The sequence below is a fragment of the Dermacentor variabilis genome, chromosome 3 (genome assembly GCF_050947875.1).
Source record: "Dermacentor variabilis isolate Ectoservices chromosome 3, ASM5094787v1, whole genome shotgun sequence".
Taxonomy (NCBI): Eukaryota; Metazoa; Arthropoda; class Arachnida; order Ixodida; family Ixodidae; genus Dermacentor; species Dermacentor variabilis.
In genome coordinates, this window is record NC_134570.1 from 69,146,495 (window position 1) to 69,168,211 (window position 21,717).

Below are 21,717 nucleotides of genomic sequence, written 5' to 3' on the forward strand. Positions count from 1 at the left end.
AAAAAAAATTTAGTCATGTGGAATTACAGCTTTTGCAAAACCTTTGTATCCAACGTAACAAATTCACATAATTTATAAATTTACATATCGAAGTTGTCCTCTTTGAATGATCCAACGGCTGCCGTTTCAGAAACTCGATATCTGTTCTTGGCAGAGAGCTATTCATTTATAAACTTCGTGCTTCTACTTTTTTTTTTGAGCTTTGACATTTTTGAAACTTATTTCAATAAAATTCAGGCTCTAAATCAAAATTCCGCTTCCACAAGTCACTAGAATTTAACTTTATCTCTCAAATGCAGCAAATTTTATGACAACAATCTAGCGGTTATTTCAGAAAAACGTTTTTGCGCTTTACATGTATTTGAATATGCCGCATCTGAGTTCGGCCCGAGCTAATACGTTCGCTTATACAAAATATTATTGGCGTAGGATACACTAAGTTTCAAGCGATGAATGACGCCCTCAATGTGCTTGACGGAGTGAAAAAAAAAAACTTACCTTTGAGCTCAATCCTGTCCTTAGAACAGCGCAAAGCATCTTCCTCGGCCTCCTCGCTGCATTCTTCCGGCGCGAACTTGGCGAGATCGACGATGCAGGCGACATCCTCCCAGTTGTAAGGGCTGAGACTGAGACACATGCGCTGCGTCAGTGCATCCACCTCCTCTTCCTCGGCTCCGCCCGCTCCGCCCGCTCCGCCCGCTCCGCCATGGCCGCCGTCGTGTCCCTTGACGAGCGACGCCTGCTCTTCTGTGAGCTCCGCCATGGCGAATACGAAGCCTCGAGTCACGGCGTAGCCAAACACGCGAACAGTGTCGCTCCGCCCGTAGGCTGCTTTCACCTGCGAGCGTGCGTTGACGAATTGCAACACGCGGTCAGGTCTAGGCCGTAGCGCTCTCAGCCGTTCACAGGCCGACAGCCCTTGAAATCAAACGGGAATAGAGAGAAATGACAGGAGCTATATTTATTGCATTGGCGTGTCCGTCACACTACGCTCGACAAAACGGCAATGTAAGGCCTATCCGTGCGCGAAGTTGAGTCACCGATTGCGCAGGCTTTTGTGCTACGCTATATTGGTCAAGCCAGCATGGCTCTGTTTATTAAAGGGCCCTTCATAATGCTTGGGCATGACCAAAAAAAAAAAAGCGCGGTGCGTAGACCAGTCACAATCTCGTCGGCCACGTATAAGGTATTCTTTATCTCTTTTTTTCTCGCGATTCCCGTGCTCTGAAAACGTTTTCTCGTTTTTTTTTTCCCGGTAATGTGCACATATCGCGGGAAAGAGATTGCAGCCTTCTCCAGCATTCTCTGTAAAAACATAACTTCCAGGCAAAGTCACTCGTGGAGTTCTCAAGGCAGTTCTGGTGGGATAAAAAAAAAATACGAAAAATACGCGGAAAAGGAAAAAGAAGGAAATGTCTAGGACGGTGAGCCGTCACCCTCCATAGTGACAGGTAGCGTGTAGACGTGATTGGAATCCCAACTGCGCGGCTTCGTGTGGGATCATGGTCACACAATCGCGGGCGTGGGAGCTTTCGAAAAGAACCGTACCTTATCGCTGCTGCAGTAATCGCCCTCCGCTGTGATTCGCCCAAAGACGCACACCCTCGCCAGGCAGAATGGAAACACGTGACTGCTGGCGACGTCTTTGGGGGCCAGAGTGGCTGATTTGGGAAAAGCAGCGAACAAACAAAAAAGAGCAGCGCACAGCAGATAATTCTACAAACAAGCAAAGACGAACTTTATAGTTGAGACGATGAGAATAAACGAACATAAACGTCAACGAAACAAATGAAAAAGATGAAATATCGGGAAGCAAATGCGTCCCATAGCATGAAGCCCTTCCCCGCTTTCTTATTTCTTAAGACACTGCCTCGACTGACAAGCTCTAGCGTATTTGCATCAGCACCGTCAACTTTGGCTCAGCTGTATGTCATCGTATATTTTCTCGTCTGTCCCCTCCCCCTCTTTGTTTCCCCCATACCCTTCGACTGTAGGTTCATGGGTAGTATCGTTTGCTTTTTATCAAGTTTCTCTCTTCAAGCGATGTGCACAAACGCAGACACTGTAGAATACGAAATTAAGAACATGTACAGGACATTACGTCTGGCGCCTCCAGTAATTGTGTGGAAAATAAGGAGACAATTAAAGGAGGGGGAGGGACTCTAGCTCGGGGCCGACTCCGGCTTCCCTATTCAAATACATGTAAAACGCGGAAGTGCTTTTATGAGACGACGGTTGGATTGTATGGAATGAAATATGCTGCATTTGACAGAGAAAGTTCAATTCTAGTGAATGTAATCACACAAAATTTCGGGCCTGCAAGTGTTCACAAAAATTGCCAAAAACTGGTAAGCTAAAAATAAATATTTGATGCCCGAGGTTTATAAATCAGTAACTCTGTGTCGAAAATTTTGAAGCACGCTTAAGCTTCGCCTTTAAGAGCGGAAAGCAATAGCATTCAAAGATCTCCGAGTACTTCTGACGCTTCCCGGCAGCTGCAGCGTATGTAAGCGTAATGTTTCCCGGGAAACGCTGGCGGCGAACGCTATGCACAAAGGCGAGCTTTGCGGTTCTTTTTTTTTTTTTTTTTTTTTTGATGTGCAAAGAACCGAAGTGGCCGCGCCGCTCCTACCAAGACAGACCTCAAACGGCAGCTGGAAAACGATATCGCACTAAAAGGGGTTTTTTGTTTCAGTTTCAGCGTAACAGAACTATGTTTTCTCGTGTATTAAAATTACAATCCGACGCTATCATGTCTGTAGGTTGTGTGTAAGTCGTGCTTTACGAGTTTTCTGACGCATTTTACTTTGAGAAATTCAATCACTTCAGTAACTTCCTTGCGCTACGCGGAGGGCCTGCGTGGTTGGGTATGCGTGGCCCGGAATAATTACACCTGAAACGACGGTCGACGCGTGACGCCGGACCCCGGCGGAAGATGTTCTGCGACAGGGGGCCCTTAACGTTCTCGCGTCAAAACAGATATCGCAGTTCTGCAAACTGAAGCCGTTTGAGCATATATAGCGGACAAGTGTGATATAGGGACTTACAGTTTATGTGACATTTAAAATGCTGACGGGGGTTTTGCAAAAAGTCTTACCCACAAATTAGTGGTATATGTCAGAGTGGTGTATAATGCATCAATTTTGTCCCCTCTAAATGTATTATTAGGCGCAGCTGACAAAACTGTGGCATCGTTTTTAATTGCGGAGTTACAGAGTTGTAAGTTTTACACTTGGTTATCTTTTTTCTTTAACTTTTCAAAATTTTAAATAAATATATGTGTGACATAAACTGAAAACCCACGTCCAACGTTCAGCGGACATTCATTTTGAGTGCAACAACAAACCTGATCAAAATCGGTTCAGAGGTTGCCGAGAAAAAACAATTTCTGCATACCCGCGTATTCAGATAGGAACTCGAAGAGAAAGATGCGGCTGTGCACACATGTATGGCTCTAAATTCTGAGCGTTCTGCGCTGCCGTAAAACAGCGTGGTTGCGCGAGTCTTCTCAGACAGGGGGGCGGGAAGTCGCCTACGTCCCAGCAACAGCATGTCGAGACGTCGTCGACTTCCGTTCGTCGACCACGGCAGGAAAATCGGCTCGGTGCATTCGTCTGCCTCGGGGCTACGAGTTTCCTCACGAGCTGCACTAGCCGGAATAACTTTGCGAAAACATTACACACGTGACCGTCGCGATGACACATGCTTCGGGAAAATCGTGAGCTAGCCGTGGTTCGCAACTACATAAGCGGGGGCAGGCTGCTAAGCTGACAATAAAAAAAAAAAGAAAGAAGATGCTGGGGAAACGCATCTTTGGGGCTTTCCTGAGTCAGCATGACAATGCATACTTATATAGCTTCTCATACAATACGTTGCATCGCTGGTGGCATCTTGTGCGACACGAATCATCCCTCCGAAGGAAAAAAAATAATAACAAAGAGCTAATGTATTAAAATTACGTTGCTGCCCGCGCATTCACGCCAGGAGAGCTAGGTTCGCATAGTCCGTTGTTGCAATAGCGTTGTAAATAGGCCTCACGAGATGTCGCTACCAGCGTTTCTGCACTCGTCTACACGTCGCCGGGATTACGTAGACTGCCACGTGTATACACGAGCTCAGTCAACCGTTTCCTTTTTTTATCTCACTTACGGTCTTCCTCGTGCAGCATCTTCCTGAGCTGCCGGAACCGATGCAGCAGCCGCGCCGCGTCCTTCGGTCTCGGCGACCAACCCGAGGCGAAGGGGTACACCTCTTCCCACTGCCTCACTCGGTTGGTGATGTACGGCTCGCCCAGACCCTTGTTGTTCGTCGCCGTAAGAACCTGCGCGCGGAGAAGAACCCAACTTCAGTTAGCCTGCGCATGCTGTGGGAGAGAGCTATTACGAAAACTCTGTATTTTCTTCGCGCATGCGGTGACCGCTCCGCATAGCGCGGGGCTGGGCGGAGAAGCTACGCACGCAGGAGCCTCGTATAGGAAACGACGCATACTTGCTGGGGCTCACTTCAAGACTCTAAACGTTTGTTTTAAAGGAGATGAAGGCTGCGCCAAAGTGTACACGTTTACGAAAGTAACACGAAGAAAGCACACGAGGCAAGTCCTCCTTTCCATTTGCGCGAAGCATCGGGCTTCGGTTCTGTCACAGGCGCCGGTAGCGTCTCCTGCCAAAGTAAACGGAAGGCCTCTCTTAAAACTTTGCGGCGTCGTGTTGCGGACCTGACAGATGCGCCGGCGGGCAGAGGAGCCCCTTTCGTCGACTCGTGTTTCTCATTAGTAAAGACCGCAAATTCAGGCAAAACGCCTATTTTTTTCCTGGAGTCCGTTTCGAGCCTATTTAACATATAAGCCCGAACTAAGGGAAAGGAAACGTTTTAATCGAATATTTATTGTGCCTAGGAGTGCCTATTTCGAGGTTCTCTCCTATAATTGTTTAAGCGCCTAAAAACGATTTTTTTTTTCGTGTTTGTCGAGTACACGTCTTGCTTAATTAAGCTGTTGATCTGGAGGAAAACAAGAAGCAGTTAATGCGGCTATATAAACTACAATACGCGCATGGCGCGCTAATCATGTTTGTTTCTTTCGCGTTTTTAGGTGTTTATAGATGGTCTTGGGAGGCTCCGATAACTCCCTGAAAAGGGGGCATTGGAGCCTCTCAGGACCATCAATAACGTTCCTTGTCTGTCCGTCCGTCACGTTTTTAGCACCTTTTTGCAAACAAAAAGAAATTGCAAGTAAATCTGTCAACTTTCGGGCTCATTATGCTCCGACAAGATTTCAAAGAACCTCGCCATAACTTTACGAAGAAAAATTAAAGATCGTTCGCCAGAGGGCGCTCTTGGAAGATCTCCGTCGCTTGGTGTCGGCAGCAGTGCAGCACGGCTGTTACATAAGCGAGGCCAGAGTGTAACCCAGCAAGACAAAGCCAGGCTAGGCTAGCGCTGCAGCCACTACAGCCTACGCGTCAGTTTCGTTGCCATTTATGTTCTTAACGGCAGCTGTCGCAAGTCTGCCGATCAATTCCGAAGAAAAAGACGCCGAAAATGTGTCCTCGTCCGGCAATGTACCAGTGGGTGGCAGTGCTACTCCGTCGATGGAGAAACGGTATTTTACCAATCATGTGGAAAGCAGGTGAGAACAAATTTGAAAGAAGAACACTAAGTTTGCTTTTGGCGTCAGCTATCTGTGACACGCACAGACATAAAGCCTCCACCAATGCTTATACGCTGTTGCCAATTCGAATAACCCATGAACCTGCGCAAGCAACGTGCATTTTGTGTTCATTTCACGGGCACTCGGATTCATTATTTTGTTAATTTTACATCCGCATCCGTTAACTCGCTTGCAACGGTAAATGTGCGGCGCATTCTGGGCCGGATACAGGTATGAGTATACCGATTTCAAAATGCACGCTTGGGCTCACGCTGCCGGCCAACTTCGCCATTTGCTCAGCGTTTGTCAAGGGCCGCGCGGTACACATATACAAGCGCAAGTACACCAAGGAAGTTCCACATAGCCAACGCACTTGCCCAGCGCAATTCGATCTTTTCTTCTCTCGGGTACCACGTGAAAAAAAAAGTGCAATCTGGAGCAGCACGAGAAAACAACGTTGCATCAAGCCAACGCTCTGCGCAACCAGCCGTCAACGTCGAGACAGTCATTCTTGTCTGAAACTTTCACTCAAGAATAGAGTGAATTCAGCGCAGATTTATGCCATGCATTAGTCGCTGCTAACACACCTTGGGCGAAGACAGAAAACAAGACATTAAAGCATTTTTTTTCTTGCAAAAATACTGCAAGCAGTACCTGAGACCAATGTACGAGGAGACGTTAGAAAAAATCAGAAGAGAACTCGATGAGTAGTACATATGGATTTCAGTGGACGAGACACTAGATGCGACCGGATGACTATTTGGACATTTTGTAGTTGGAAAGCTGGATGCAGAACAGAAAATGACATCTTTCTTAGTATGCTCGAAGCAACTAGGGGAAAAAAAAATGAACGGTCATACCATCGCCTACTTTGTGAACTCGTCCTTGAGGGCACTGTATCCTTCCGCAGTCCACGACGACCGAGTACTGCTGCTCTACACAGATGCAGCAGCTTATATGCGCAACGCTGCTGCACTTCTCCAGGTCTTTTATGCAGAATTATTGCACGCGCGTCACTTGTCTTGCCCATGGGATTCATCGGGTTTGTGAAGAGCTGAGAAAGTCGTTCAGTTTTGTTAACGAACAGCTACAGGCAAGGCACTGATCCCTAAGGCACATTTGCGCGTTCTTTCCTTTAAAGAACAGTTACCGGATGTGCCTCTTCCACCAGAGCCCGTTGTGACCCGCTGCGGACCTTGGCTGAACGCAGTGGACAACTACAACGAACACTTCGCTGGCGTTTAACAGCTTTGCATCAGACGAAAGCGTCGTCGTGAGAAGGGCCCAGACGGCTCTATACCGCGATATACTTGAATCTGACTTGGCATATATGTGTGCTCCTTTTACTTTCCTAGCAGAAAGCATACAGAAACTTGAAAGTTCGGGCGCGACTCTGACCCGGAGTGTTAAGCTAATTTTGGGCGTCCAGGAAAGTTTGGCCACCGTCCCCAATGGACCTATTACTGACAGGGCTATTTGGAAGCTTAATTCTGTCTTGGACAGAAATTCCGGATTTTCTGTGCTAAAAGAAGTGTACAAGGTCCTGAGCGGTGACCAGTACAAGATTCCAGATGCAATTAGAGCATCCCACGTTCCGCACTACAAGTACGCTCCGCGTACTTCAGTGGACGTTCAGCGTTCTTTATCCCGCATACAAACAAATACTAACTGAAAGAAGGCACAACTTCAAGCCCGAAAACCTTGAGATGGTGCTGATTTGTTACGGCTTTCATAGCCTTTCTGACAGAGTCGAATCACATTAGCTTTCACGCAGATCTCTTAAAATAGTGATTCTTGTCCAACTTCCTTTCATGAAGAAAATAAAATTAACTTTCCGAAAAAACAGGATTTGTCTGCTGTTTTCATTAGGAGTCGAAGATATGTCGCTAAGCACGCTGCTCAAGTAATTGTGAATTGAGCCTATACATGCCTAAACGATAGTATTTAACGCCTATATATGCCTAAACGACAATTTTCTGGGCCCATTATTGGTGCTTAAAACCTCCTTTTTTAGTGCCTGAACTTCCGGTCATTACTCATTAGTGTCCCTATAAATCGATATTGTTACGTGCAACGGCCTCAAAAGTTAGAGAGATGGGAACAAAGGGGAGTTTGGCTGACAAGGCTGTACTGAACTACGCATGACGTAGTGATCGATGCAAGCATTCCTGCAGAAATTTTCGCAGCAGAGGATCCACGATAAGAAAGCTTTCTCGCAGCCGACACGTCCGCACCAGAATGAAACAGTTCTGTGAACAACTCTTCCCTGTGGGGACACTAATACTGCACCCATAGGGGATTCAGAGAGTGTCCTAGCCGCAAAGATATGCCTCTTTTACGGGACTTCCCTGTTCCAATAACTTCGGAACTTCGGTGGTTGATTGTGTGAAACAATCAGGGCCCGTGTTTACAAGGACCTCTTATGCTACAATTGTTCCTAAGAGTAAATTTCAGGCAATCGGGACGCTGGATAGGTTATTAGCGAAGGCGGCCGGCCAATGGCAATACACGTCCTTACGTACGCAAAGATTTGCAATTTAGCGCAAATATGACATTTACCTTGGGATCCAGGACGAAATGATGCGGCATGTCGACAAGAATGACGGTGTAGCCGTATCTAGAGGCCAGCACCAGAAACTTGGCGATCTCCCACACCATGACATTCGTGTTTCTGTTTATTATCATGGGCACGTCATTCTTCATGAAACCCTCGATTCTGAAATTAGAAATGAAAAAAAAAAAAGTCGCAGTTTCACCCGAAAGGCGAAACATTGATTGCGATAGCAAATTGTTAGACATCTATACGAAGTGAGCCGTTCTATCAGCTGCATAAACTGCCGTAGACATTAGCTTCCTAACTAAATTAATAAGCACGTTGTAAACGCGGGCACATTCGAACACGAACACACATACATTCCTCGATGACCGCGGACACTCGCTGTCAACGCTGGCGTGACGAAGAGCGACAGAAGCGGCGAGTGAATTCCTCTTTGTGCTGTCTCTCGCTTCAATATGAACTATGCGCGCGAGAACAAAGGGCATGCGAAGCCATCACCTATCTTAGGCCGCCTAGCCTTCGAACCCACAGCACAGTACTTCCAAGATATGGCGACCGCACTCAGCCGCAGCAGCCGAAGTAGAACAGATGCGCACTAGCCCTTACTCCCGTCCCTCTCCCAGCAAGCGTACACCTCCCCGTCCCTCCTCTTGTGCGCGTGGGAAGATGCCATGCTCTCTCCCCACCTTCCTCCCATGCGCGCACGAGAAGACGACGCCGCATCAAACCAACATCCTTCTCGGCTACCCCTCGCAAGCTTTCCCTAACACCTACAACACGTGACACACGGTCGCGATGTTATCGCACTTCGACTTTATACGGATCCTCACGGCGGCGACGACGGTAGAAATTCGCATGCAGTGTCCATATAATAGCTATCGTAATAAATATACGCGCCGGATGCGGAACTCGCGAACGCCGAGTTTTACGAAATCCCCGCAAATTCAGTTTCGCAGAAAAGTGGGAAACTACCCGCACCCGCATGGACTCCAGTATCTCTTGGTGAGCTATGTTACGTCTATCTTTCCATTCAGAATCACGAGGCGTCGGTCGGCCGAAAACACGAGATGTTCATTTGAGGGATCGCCAGCTGTTTGTGCGCAGGCGCGAGTAAGAGCGGGCTTGAGAGAGAAATACTGGGGGCTTTTGCTCCTTGAAGGCACTACGGAGGAGGTTTCTTAGCGCGTGTTGTATGCCTTTGTCGCCTAGACATGCCGGCACTGCGGAGTGTGGTCGAATTGGTTTACGCTCCGCCTCTGGCTGCCCGCGCGGTGAGGCAGTGGGCACGGACGGCCCATTTGGTGATCGCTGTGTCTGAAGGGGCAGTTCTGACTGGTATTGTATAAGTCGCGGATTGCTTTATTCGTCGCGACGATAGACTGGATTTCTTTACAAGCACTGCTCCATGAGGGCACATATGTAGCCGGCAAACGGAGGACTCAGGAGACCACCTGAGGTTATAATAAAGCAGGCGGCGCAGGATCTCCAGGGCAGCCAAGGGGTAGTGGGGGGATCAAAGCTGGAAGCAAGGCGGCCCGTGGGCTGGGGACGCGGAGGCCGAAGCGTGCCAGGGGGTGTTCGCATGAAAAATTGGCTGTCCGCTATCGCGGACAGCCGATCTTATACACCCTTGGCAGTTTAGTTACTTGACGAGTCTCCTCGGAGGACAGGGTGCGTCTGCAAAGTATGGATTGCCGGCAACCGATGAGTACTATATATGTAGACCCGATTGATATTTCGCGCGATAGATTTGGCGACACGTCGATTCTTGCGCAAGATCATTTAAGAGCGCTCATTGACCTGCATCCTGACTTGCCGCCATCCAGCTACCCGTAGCTTCGAAAGCGACGTCGTCCAGATTTGTTTCAGGAACCGCAAGGCTCTTGGAACAAGTCATTTGAGTATACTGCTCTATGCTACGCGAAATCCTTCTGCTGACGCTCCTACTAGACATGGTTCTCCGCTAACATCAGTACTCGAAGACAACGGCTAATTCAACAGATCCATCCGTCGTCGATCGGCATGCACAGAACCTCCACGAGCTGATGGCCTCCTTTGGATAGGAGCTTGAATGTCGCGGAGCCGTGGGATCGACTCGCGAAAGCACGAAACACCAGAACACCCGAGCAGTCAAGGACGCTCGTCATACACCAGTTGGCATCGTTGCGCAGCAGTTCTCCTTTGAGCTGCGAGTGCACGGCACAGGAAAGACATCTTCCTAGATGAAAAAAAAGGCGAGGCTAGGAACGCAGGGACGCTGCTTTCGATGTATGACGCCAGGACACCTTCAAAAGCAGCGTGTGAGACGCGTGGTTTGCAAACATTACACAACGTTGTCCCGTGTCCACCATGAAGCGCGCTTAACACACAGCGCCCGAGAAACACGTCACCATGGCAACCTACTCTCGAGACGACTGGAGCACTGGTTCTACTTCAGACGCCCACGATAAAAATATGCGAACTGAGCAGCTCTGCTGCGATAAGAGTTCTTCCAGATAGAGGAAGCCAGATAAGTTTCATCACGAAAAACATATGCATATAAGGCTTCGAAGTAATCGAGAAATAATCGCTGACGGTAGGAGCTTTTGGAGGCAAACAGTTCCACGAGACTATGAAATAAACGTTTGCTCTCTCCTCCATAGTTCGGACGGCGAGACTGCAGTTTTATTGAAGCTACAGAAACTTAATCAATGTGCACTTAACTGATTCTTTCAACGGACAAGCTAGGTGATCATCGACGCAGTGCGACGTAGTTCAATCGACGTGAACTCCATCACGTGTTAAACGAACTCGTTGTTGGAGTAGCTCGCAACTCATAGCATAAAACAAATTACAGCGCAAAAAAAAAAAAACCCTGCATGTCACAGGGGTATTTTAAAGGTGACTGCGTATGTGGGTGGGTGCGTGTACGTGGGCGGGTGTGTTTTTTGCGCTCTAATTGTTTTGCCATTATGTGTGGTGACCCAGGAGACTGTAGCACTATCGCCATTATTAAAGGGTCCGATTGTATGAAACATTAGAACTGGGAGAGTAAAGGCGATTGAGTCCGATATGAAAGCCATTGAGGTAAGTCTCGGCTGGACACTTCTGCGTACAAAAAGAACACACGAATTGTTAAGTGCTCTAGTGTCGTCATTCCATACTCTTTCACGGATGGCATGAACACCTGAAAGTGGATAACGAATGACATGACTGTCACCAAGAAGTTTTTGGATCCAGCAATTGGTGGTTACTCCACCGTATCGCTAGCCTCTTCAGGCACTTCGAAAGTCCTTGCCTCGTGCTGGGACCTCACTAAAAAATAATTCTGCTTCAAACCTTAGTCAGTGCGTTTGACAAGACAGCAGACCACAAAACGAGTTACTCTTCAAACCGTCGCCAAGATGTTCAACCTAGTAGGATTTCTGATCCCGTTCATCATAGCGGCAAAGGTCCTTCTCCAAGACATATCGAAAATATATCTCGATTGGGACGATGAGCTGCCTGAAAATTTGCAGCAAGTTTGGACCCATGATGGTGCGCTGACCTTGACACGGTAAGAGCACCCGTCATTCGACAGGTCATGATTTAGAAAGGCGCATAGTCAGAATGACATTGCGCATTTTTGTCGATGTCAGCCGATATATGCGGTGGACGGCGCGCTTAGAAATGTACGCGGCAGTGTACCGTTGTGAACGACTACGCAAGATTTTCTAGTAATGAAACGCGCTGACTGTTATGATCTCATCTTATATCGCCCTCCAAAGCTTTTTTTTTTTTTGCGCAAAATGCGCAACAACGTTTCCATTTACTTGAAACACGCATAAACTGTCATTGAACGGAGGATTGGCACTCAGCCACACAGTACCTATTTCGGCACTTTCTCTGGGCTTTTTGCGTATGTTTCACCTGCGTTCCGCCTGCTCTGTTAATACTGTTGTACCAGTTATCAATACCGCGTTCTCTGTGAATTTCGCACTGGTTTAAAAAAGTACATTATTCCACAACGAAAGTAAAGAAGCAAGTTAATGCGCACTCTACAGGAATTTTTCTTTTTTCATTCCCTGTGAAGTGGCAACAGTTTATGAGTTCAATTAGGCAAGCTAGGCCACTGTGAGAGACAGTACGTTAGCAGGGTCATCAGTTGATCCAGACGAGAATATTTTCATCGCCATTGCAAGGTTACGCGCACGACAGCGCTGTGACAAAGTTGTAAGTATTTCATGAGCTAAAATCATTTGGTAGTTATATTTCAGCTAACAGTGACCGCTGTATTGCATCAAGGTAACAATACCCCAATGAAGAGCTAAAGTAAATTACAATAGCCGCCTTTCAACTCAGTGCTACGACGTCCTGCACCGAGATAACGGCGTGTCACACATGATCTTCGTACAATATCTATTCTAACTTTCCTCTTGTAGCAGCGAATCAAAGTACAAAAGCCCACGATTTCCTTGTGAAGCAAAATTAATTCACCGTAGTGCCATCAGAACCCCATAATGAGGGAACATCTGTGGTCGCGCAACCATTAAGCGAGAGTCGTGCAATTATCGCAATTATCATGATGAGGTTATCGTAATATAAAGCGTATGACGCGACATGATATGAGTGCACGCTTACGACTCTTTCTTTTTTTCTGTTGCTGAGTGATGTTCACATCACCCCGTTCATGTTTCATGATATCGCAAAGATTGCGCAGCAGACTTATCAACGCATCGTGGCAATTAATTACAAAGCGTGGTATTGACGTCTCGCTGTTACCACATCATTAGTTTAATTAAAACAAGGTCAAATGCTTTTCGTGATGTTCTCGAAACACGAAGCTACAATAAGATTGACATGACTGTGGCGATCGGAGGGTGCGACAATCCCACATCGCGCGCTCGACACAGATTTAGTAATCTTACTACGGCGCAACGACGACAGCCCAACGCACAACGATTTAGTAAACTCGCTGACCAGCACTTAGGACTGTGCTACAGTCATGGAAGAACCGCACGAACATGTAAACACGTAGTGCCTAGGAGACAACGCGCGGCGCAATCCACGCCCATGGCCTCCGAGATCCACGGCGTGCGAGGGTAAATCTCGGAGGCAATGCTACGCCATCCGTGGTTCAGCTATTGCCCGCCAGGCGGCGACTCTGCTCGATATCGTGAACAGAGAGGCCGAGATTATCTCATGGGTGGCGGCAATGGAAAAGAAGCCTGCTATGAGTAACTATTGAAGAGCTTCCCTTTGAGTTATCATAACTCAAAGGGAAGCTCACTACTTTTCGAAGCGAGATCAGGATACCTTAGAACACGCACTTATAAAGAGAGATATAAGAAGGAAGAAGAAGCACGAGCTTGCTGCGGTAAAGCTAGTGAAACGATGAAGCACGTTTTATTCGAACGTGAAGATATCTGCCCAGCGGTCGATTTGGGCACCTCTGACCTCTATGAAGCCATTGGGTTCTGCGAGAGAAAGGGGAAAATAAACATGTCCGCAGTAGAGATTAGTAAAATGCGATTGGAAGATTGGTGGAAGAAAAGCAGAGAAACGACAAACAACGGAGGCGTGCAAAAATAATGCTCACAATAGGGGTTCAGAAAGTTTGTTCAAGGGAATTCATTGTTTTTTTTTCTTTGTTAACACAGGTAGGATATTAGGCAATATAATAACAAGAGCTTGGCGCTACCCACCGCCCCATTCCAAAGCGGACGCTCATAGCATCCATCCATCCATTCATCCAGCGACAAATAACCACAGTGTAAGATATATCTTACACCGTGCACGTCTATAACTCTCTAATGGGAACTCCGTCGAGGCGCGCTCCTGATGTGGCGTCGCAGCCAATGAGATTTTAGGTGCCATTTCCCGCTACAGACGCCGGACGCTGGCTTTTTCGATCAATGAGCCACCATTTGACGCTTTCGTATTGAAAAAAATCAATTCCGCACCAAGGGTTGGGCAGTAGAAGCAAAAACAAATTCCGCGCCGATCGGCGCAGCCGGTTTCACGTGCCAGCCAGCGTTCAAACTGCGCGCGCACAAAACCGAAACAGGAAGTGTGCTTCAGTTGTTCAAACCGGCCGCTTGACACGCGACCGCATTGAACAAGTCCATTGGGCTGCTAGGCTCTGTGGGAGTGTCCGCTCTTGTTGAAATTGTTTCTCTGTGGTTTCGCAGTCACACTGACTGCGTCGCTCGCTTATCTGGAAGACGGGCTTATCGAATATGCGATACGAAAGTTGCCGCGCATAGCTGAGCACACGAAATGTAAGCGGAGCGGACCGCGTAAACTACGCTCAGCAAAAAGTGTTTACTGCAGTTCCATGTAACCGTCTATGTACCCAACTAGACAGCACTCTCCTTCTCTCGGTACAATATAATACTCGCAGACAACCGAACAAGACACGGAAAGATGGAGGCTTGAAGTGGTTTACTCTGGTCGAACAAGGAATGTCGCTGGCGATAACAAGAAGACCCGTTTTCTTCAATGTAGAATAAAGAGAAGTGGCCCCTTGTCGTAACGTTGGCACTAGCGACATTCCTTGTTTGACCACTGTAGATCACTTCGTAGACCGCCGGTAACCACTGCGTGTTGCAACATATTGCATTTTTAAATCCTTTTACAGCAGTTTCACATGGCTTGCGCGAATCCGATAGCTCTTTTCACTTGTGTCATACATTAACGAACTATAGCAACGAATAAATTAATCAAATGAACGAACAAAAGAACGAAGGAACGGCCTAAGGAATGGGAGAACTGGGTTCGCACGGCAGCCCCGGAAGCCAAGGCACCTGCGCATGCGCGTACTCACTTGCTGAGGCAGAGGTCGTGCGACTCGCGTATGCTGACGGTGCTCCTCTCCGGGGCGACGGGCGAGCTGAACAGCTTGTCGGACCAGTAGGCGCGGCAGTCCGGGTACAGCTCTTCCAGCTCCGCGGCCACGATGTTCTTGCCCGAACCGGGCGGGCCGCGCACCAGGACAAACAGGCGGCCGTGGGTGCGCATGAAGCTCACCGTCGGCTCGTGCTTGAGGCACGGCGCCTCCACGCGGTCCAGGAGCTGCGTGGTGTCCGTCGGACAGTCGGCGGCCCCGTCACCCGCCGCAGCTGCACGCGCGTTCGGGGGCCACGGGCGGAGAGAAATTAAACGCTATACATGGGGCGGTGCTTGGTACATTATACGCCAGGGGTGGCCGAACGGCAGCTCCCCGCGGGTCCCAAGTTGTGGTTTGCGACTCTCTGGCATCTGTAGCGCCGCGCACCTCCCTCGTATTTCTGCCTCTGAAGACCAGCTTCCTTTATGTTCTAGAAGAGATTACGCACCCCCCCACCCCATCTCCACACCAAACACACAGAGGCAGCTAAAATGTCCAGGTGCTTTGCTTCTCGAACGGGGAAGCAGAATGCGTAGGCACAGTGGGCAATCGGTGCATGAGTAGCATTCACTGTGACCACCGCACTTGGTGTAGGAAAAAAAGAAATGCCACGCCCTTATTTTTACGGCAACTCATTAGTAAAAAAGATTTTTTTTTTTTACAGCTCTCTACACATGCCTGTCTGGCAACCCATGGTATAATCATTTCCGACGGGACAACAGCAAACCGAAATCGAAGAAAAAAAGAAACTGTTGTGATTTCCAGCTCTGCCAATACCGCATGAGACTGACCTTGGTGATTCGTAGGGCATTCTAGGCAAAGATTTACCCCCTGTTGGGGTTAATCTCGACTCTAAACCGATTGGCACCCTTGAGGACCTTTAAGGGTGTGGTCGTTATAAGATGCGGTCCTCTATAACGCGCTCGCGCGCTATGCTTTCAGGTGACGAACGACGTGCGCGTATCAGCATGACATAGCGTTTCTGACAGGGAAGTAGCGAGCGGAGTGAAGCAAAGGAGCGTGCGCAAGATTGACGACGGTTACTGTTGGGATACAAACCTCAAAAGAGTGCAAAAAGCATTTTTTTTTTTTGGGGGGGGGAGGTTATGCATGTGCGTAGGAATTATGCAATATATATATTCGCATAAAGCGGTGAATGAAGGGGTACAATTTGTTATTTAATGTAATCTAGAGCTTGACAAAAATTCTTCCAATCGAGGACAGCGTATGAAACGTGACACCGACCACATAAATTTAAGTGTAAAAGAAAGAAGAGACGTTTGGGCTCCCGTACGGGAGCCTTGTTCACAACGATTGGCTGCGGGAATCGGAACGACTTTTGTTTCTTTTCTGCGATCGGTGTGCGTGTCACTGCGCCTTTAATATTTAATTGCGCCGATTCTCGCGGAGGACTAAAATGGCGTCAACGGCGTTTTCGCCGGCTTTGCGCTTGAAGTATAACTTGAATAGAATGATAAACTGCGTTCGCTCGGGGCCCTTGCGACAACTTATTAAATTATAGAGAAACCGGCAGACAGAGTCCTTTCTAGTTTAATTTTCCGTCAACTGGATGCCCTTCCCTTATTCTTCTTGTTTGCACTCTTTTAGCGCAGGAACATCAGAGCCTCAACGAAGAATATTCTGAAGATGCGGTAATAATGTCAGAATCGAGACAGCTAAAAAAAAAAAAAAAAAAAAGCAGACTTGAAAACGAGAACGAGAAGCGCGCAGGACGCGTCACACCGTCTATTTAGCGCTAGTGTTAATCATGTCTCAATTATTAAATACGCACCAACTAGCCCAGCTTTCATTCTCTAATCGGAATTATTTCACTGTTGCGCAGGAAGAGGACATCACCACATAAATAATTTGCTTTCCTTGCACCGTTGCCGTAATGCTAGCCCTAGTTAATCAGACTGAGTTATAGCACATCGCAGGCTCGCTTGGTGGTTTCGAGTTCGTCTTCTCGCGGGTCAACTGACTCCTGTCCAGAACCAGCGCCTATTTTTTTTCGATGCCATCCGACCGTACACCACCCTCTCCTATCGTCCTTTCCTACTCTCCCCCGTCGGCTAGCATTTGCGCCTACTTTACGGTCGTGGGGGAGAGTACCATCTGGGAGGCGCCTAGAGTGTATTCTCGTACACTCTAGTGGCGCCTCACGACGCAAGTCAGAGGAACACTGACAGACGCGTCATAACCTGACAGACCACTTCTGCACCAGAACGGCAGCGGTACGTGGTCACGCAAGCAGTCGGACCAAGTAGTACCTAAAGTTCTACCTTCTGGGTAGCGTCGCATCGCGGCAACTCACTGAACTAAGCCGCACCAGCCACGGTCTACGAGATCAACCCCGCGCGCGGGGGTAATCTCGGAGGCCATGCACCAACGGCTCCCAATGAGGGGCGAGCGATTGCAGTGGCATTGAAAAAAAAATAAAAATTGAGGAGGCGATGCCAGAACATGCAGAGTGATCGGCGCTGCAGCAGAAACTTGAGTTGTTGCTGCACAACTCTTTCGCAAGTCGGGAACCGACGCCGCGGTGGCCAAACGCGACGGATGTAGATCAACGCGTCGGTCACTGATCCTGCCCACGAAGCGTCGAGCACGGTAGACGCATACGTACGGTGCTGGTTTACGAGCAATCATTTTGAACTGTTTCTGCACAGTTTTATGCACTGGTACTAAACGAGGAAATGATGGATTCCTCAACGATCAAGTGGTTCACGATACTATAGTGACGGAAATCCTCCACCCCCTACACACATACATACATAAAAACGCACGCAAGCAGACCTCAAGCGATGCTCAATACGACACAACATCGCTGTTGCTACTCTACGAATTATACCGATCGAGTGAAAAGGCGAATGGCTCACTTAGCTAACCAATCAGTTTTATAGAATTCTAACTATTATCTGGAGGCTGTCGAGGTACTCGGTCGCGTATGTCGCTTGAAGATGTTAAAAAGCAGAACCTATCTGAAAAACGTAAATGCCAGAGAGCCGCCGTCGGAAATGGGCGGTTGGCTTCTAGTTTTTGCTATAGGGTCTATCTCCTATAATCTGTTTTTAAGCTTAGCGGTATATTTATCGTACGCATTGTCTCTCCCCAATGTTATTACATATCTACGCATCGCTGTCTTTTGTTGTCAATGATCAGTGAAAACCTACACTAAATTAGAGTGCACTGTATCGCTTTCCTTCGTTCCGAGTTGCAGTATGGATGTTTTCGTCGTCGATTCACCATTCTGTTATCAGACTTTTCAGCGTAGCAACGGGCAGGTCGCGCATGCCGCGCGGTGTGAACATCGGTAGCCTTGAGTTGCTCCTTGGTCGACATTCATGGTCGGTCGCACCACCTCTATCAATCGCCAGTGTAAATGCGCCGAACAGCTTTGCAGTAAAATGCAAAAAAACGCTGCCTGCTTACGATTCCAGACATAAAAACACAGATGATCACTTATCAGTACACCGCTCTCTCTCTCTCTCTTGCGTTCTCTAGACGCAGCTAGAAGTGCCTCTAAATTGTCTGCAAACCCCGTTTCGTCACTACTCAACGTCATTTCGTCACGTTAAAATATGCGAATAACACGATTAAAAGAAAGGAACGGCGTTGACATAGTTTCGAATTTACCGCCTCCCTGTTTCGTACTGTTACCGGCAAAACAAAACGTGACCCGCAAGCCACGCACACTAGCAGATATCAGTCATCATTTGCGCTTCGATACGTCACGCACAGGCTGCGCCGTTTCATTCTTTTTCAGCGAGGAATTTGACTCACCTTCCATGCTTCGTACTTGCGGCCGATGCAGCTGGGTGGTTGCAGGTTGTTGATAACGCGCCTCACTGGCTTTAGCACCTGCGTTCGGAATCGTGCGGGCGACTTATCGGGGCACCGTAAAAGAGAAGCGAAGCGTCAACGGCAACGAGATTCATCGATCACTGTACTTCTGTGTTCTTTAGCTCGTGCAGACGAAAACGAAACAGCTGCACACGAGACCACAGAGCCTGAAATGCGACCCTGACAGCCGATCGCAATGCCCTTATCGTACCGGCGCGAGCGCAGGAAAGTTGCACCACTTATCAGGAAATGCTGGCGTGTGCGGCTCGCCGCGAAATGCTGCCGCTATAAAAATTTGAGCGCTGCCATCGCAAGCGCCTTCACAATTCAAGTGAAATTATTAAGTTGAGTGAAACAATTTGGAAAACTAATAAAAATACAGTCTATATCAAAGCATACAATCGACTTTTATGTACCGTCTCTTCATTTTTACAAAAGAATTATTAAGGGCACCTAACTGATACAAATCAAGTTGAGTTGACCGAACGCCATTCTCCCGCTAATGCACCGTGTGTGGAAAACTTGTGCGAGGGCGCTGCGAGCGAACTAAATTGGGGCGGAGGCGCGCTTCCCGGCTTATTCAACGTAATTTCGTTGCGGGCGCTGAGACTGATTACGAGCGTACGCTCTTATAATGGTAATTTATTTAGACTGCAAACTAATACTGACACATTTTTGCTACGTATAGTTATTTGAAGCATGGTTTACACAACATGACATTTTCATGGTTTACAACATGACGCCGGACGGCCAGGATTTGTTTTTCTAGAGCGGGGCTACGCAGAAGCGAGTCCCACTCCTCCTTGATGAACGTGGGGTATGTCGACCCGCACTCCCAGAGCATGTGAGGTAGAGTGGAGGTCTGGCCGCAGGACGGGCAGGCGTCGTCGCGATACACGTCGGGGTAAGCCTCGTGGAGAGCGTAAAGACACGGCCCGGATGATATGTGCTGGTCTGTAGACGCCTAAGCGAAACGGCTTGCGCCCGATTCAACTTGGGGTGAGGGGGTGGAAAGACCTTTCTGGACATGCAGAAATATTTAATAATCTCGTTGTGAGTAGCGGGAGCGTCCCTGTGACCGTAGAGAGGAGGGGAGTCAGTGCTCCTTATAGAGGAAGCGCGGTCGGTGAGGTCACGCGCAGCCTCGTGGGCAGACTCATTGAGGTTCGTGGGAACACCCTCTACCGATCCTACGTGAGCGGGAAACCAGTGAATTGAATGGTTTGTGAGAGCATGTGGACTCGAGCCGCTAAGAAGACGAACAGCTTCCTTGGCGATGCAACCCTTCTGAAAAGCCCTAACTGCCGTTTCCGAATCTCTATAGATTTCGGACCCACGACCGTCTAGCAGGGCGAGGGCGATGGCGACTTGCTCGGAGACTCCGGTGTCTGAAGTGCGAATTGAGGTGCTATTGGAAATCTTTCCACTCGAGTCGACCACAACGACGGCAAAGGTCTTCCCGTCACTGTACTCCGCGGCGTCGACGAAGCTTGCTCTAATGTCGCGTTGCTTGATCTCTTTGAGGATGGCTGCTGCTCTGGCCTTGCGTCTGCCCTCGTTGTGGACGGAATGGACGTTTCGGGGCACAGGGGCCACTACGAACTTGTCTCGAATGCACCTAGGGATCGGGGTACTGACAATCGGGAATTCCGCAGGGTGGTAACCCTGTTCTTCGAGGATGCGTTTACCTGCCGCTGTGGTGGTCAGGCGACTGAGTTGCGCGCGTTCTTGGGCTTCGGCAATCTCCTCGGCGGTGTTATGTATCCCCAGCTTCAAGAGATCCTCGGTATGGGTCTTGATGGGTAGCCCAAGGGCCCTCTTGACTATTTTGCGGATAAGAACGTTGAGCTTGTCTCGCTCCGCTCTGAGCCAGTTGTGCATAGAAATCGTGTACGTGAAGTGGCAGAGTACGAAGGCATTGATCAGCCTGAGAAGATTGTTTTATTTCATGCCTCGATGCCGGTTTGCGATTCTGCGAACGAGGCGGAAAGCGTTGTCTGTCTTTGCGATGATCTTGCAGAGAGCAGTTCCGTTCCCGCCGTTGAATTCGACAAACATGCCCAGGACCCGAATGACGTCGACCCTGGGTATCATCCCCCCGTCACAAGTGCGAATTCTGATGCTGCTTTCGGTGATTGGCATCCAATCTTTGTGTCTGCCTCCCTTCTCTTTTCTGTAAAGTAGGAGCTCCGACTTGGCGGGGGAGCATCGAAGTCCGGTGGGGCGGATGTACTCCTCGATCACGTCGATCGCCTCCTGCATGGCTTCTTCGACTCAGCCGTCGCAGCCGCGGGAGCACCATACGGTGATGCCATCGGCGTAGATGGTGTGCTTGACGTCCTCGACGCGCGCCAACCTCTCGGAAAGACCGATCATACAGATGTTAAACAGTATTGGGGAGATGACGGCGCCCTGAGGAGTACCCCGCCCTCCGAGGGGCACATCATCGGAGCGGAAGTCTCCAATGCGAAGCTTGGCCTTCCTGTCAGTTAGAAAAGAGCTGACGTAGCTGTGGAATCTGGAACCGAGACCCAGGTCTGAAGTGGTCTTGACGATGAAGGTGTGGAGCACGTTGTCCAAAGCCTTCTCGAGGTCTAGACCGAGCAGAGCCTTGACGTCTCTGGAACGGCCATCGACGATCTGATGCTTGATTAGTTTCATGGCATCCTGCATTGAGAGTCCGGCGCGGAAGCCGATCATGTTGTACGTGTAAACCTCGTTGTCCTCGAGGTACCCGTTAAGCCTGTTGAGGACGACGCGCTCCATGACCTTGCCGACGCAGGAGGTCAGAGAAATCGACCTCAAGTTTTCGATGTTCGGGGC

General features: G+C 48.7%; 1 protein-coding gene across 1 annotated transcript in view; it reads right to left on the bottom strand.

Moving 5' to 3' along the window:
* Positions 1 to 19,122, bottom strand: part of LOC142575839 (2',3'-cyclic-nucleotide 3'-phosphodiesterase-like) — a 28,087-nt gene extending 8,965 nt beyond the window's left edge. The window contains exons 1-6 of the mRNA XM_075685538.1: positions 18,835 to 19,122; positions 14,989 to 15,283; positions 8,207 to 8,363; positions 4,150 to 4,321; positions 1,549 to 1,661; positions 499 to 838 (exon numbers count right to left, since the gene is read on the bottom strand). Coding sequence (XP_075541653.1) covers positions 499 to 838; positions 1,549 to 1,661; positions 4,150 to 4,321; positions 8,207 to 8,363; positions 14,989 to 15,283; positions 18,835 to 18,841 — 1,084 coding nt within the window. The 5' untranslated portion in view covers positions 18,842 to 19,122. The remainder of the gene's footprint in view (positions 1 to 498; positions 839 to 1,548; positions 1,662 to 4,149; positions 4,322 to 8,206; positions 8,364 to 14,988; positions 15,284 to 18,834) is intronic.
* Between the last annotated feature and the right edge of the window lie 2,595 nt (positions 19,123 to 21,717).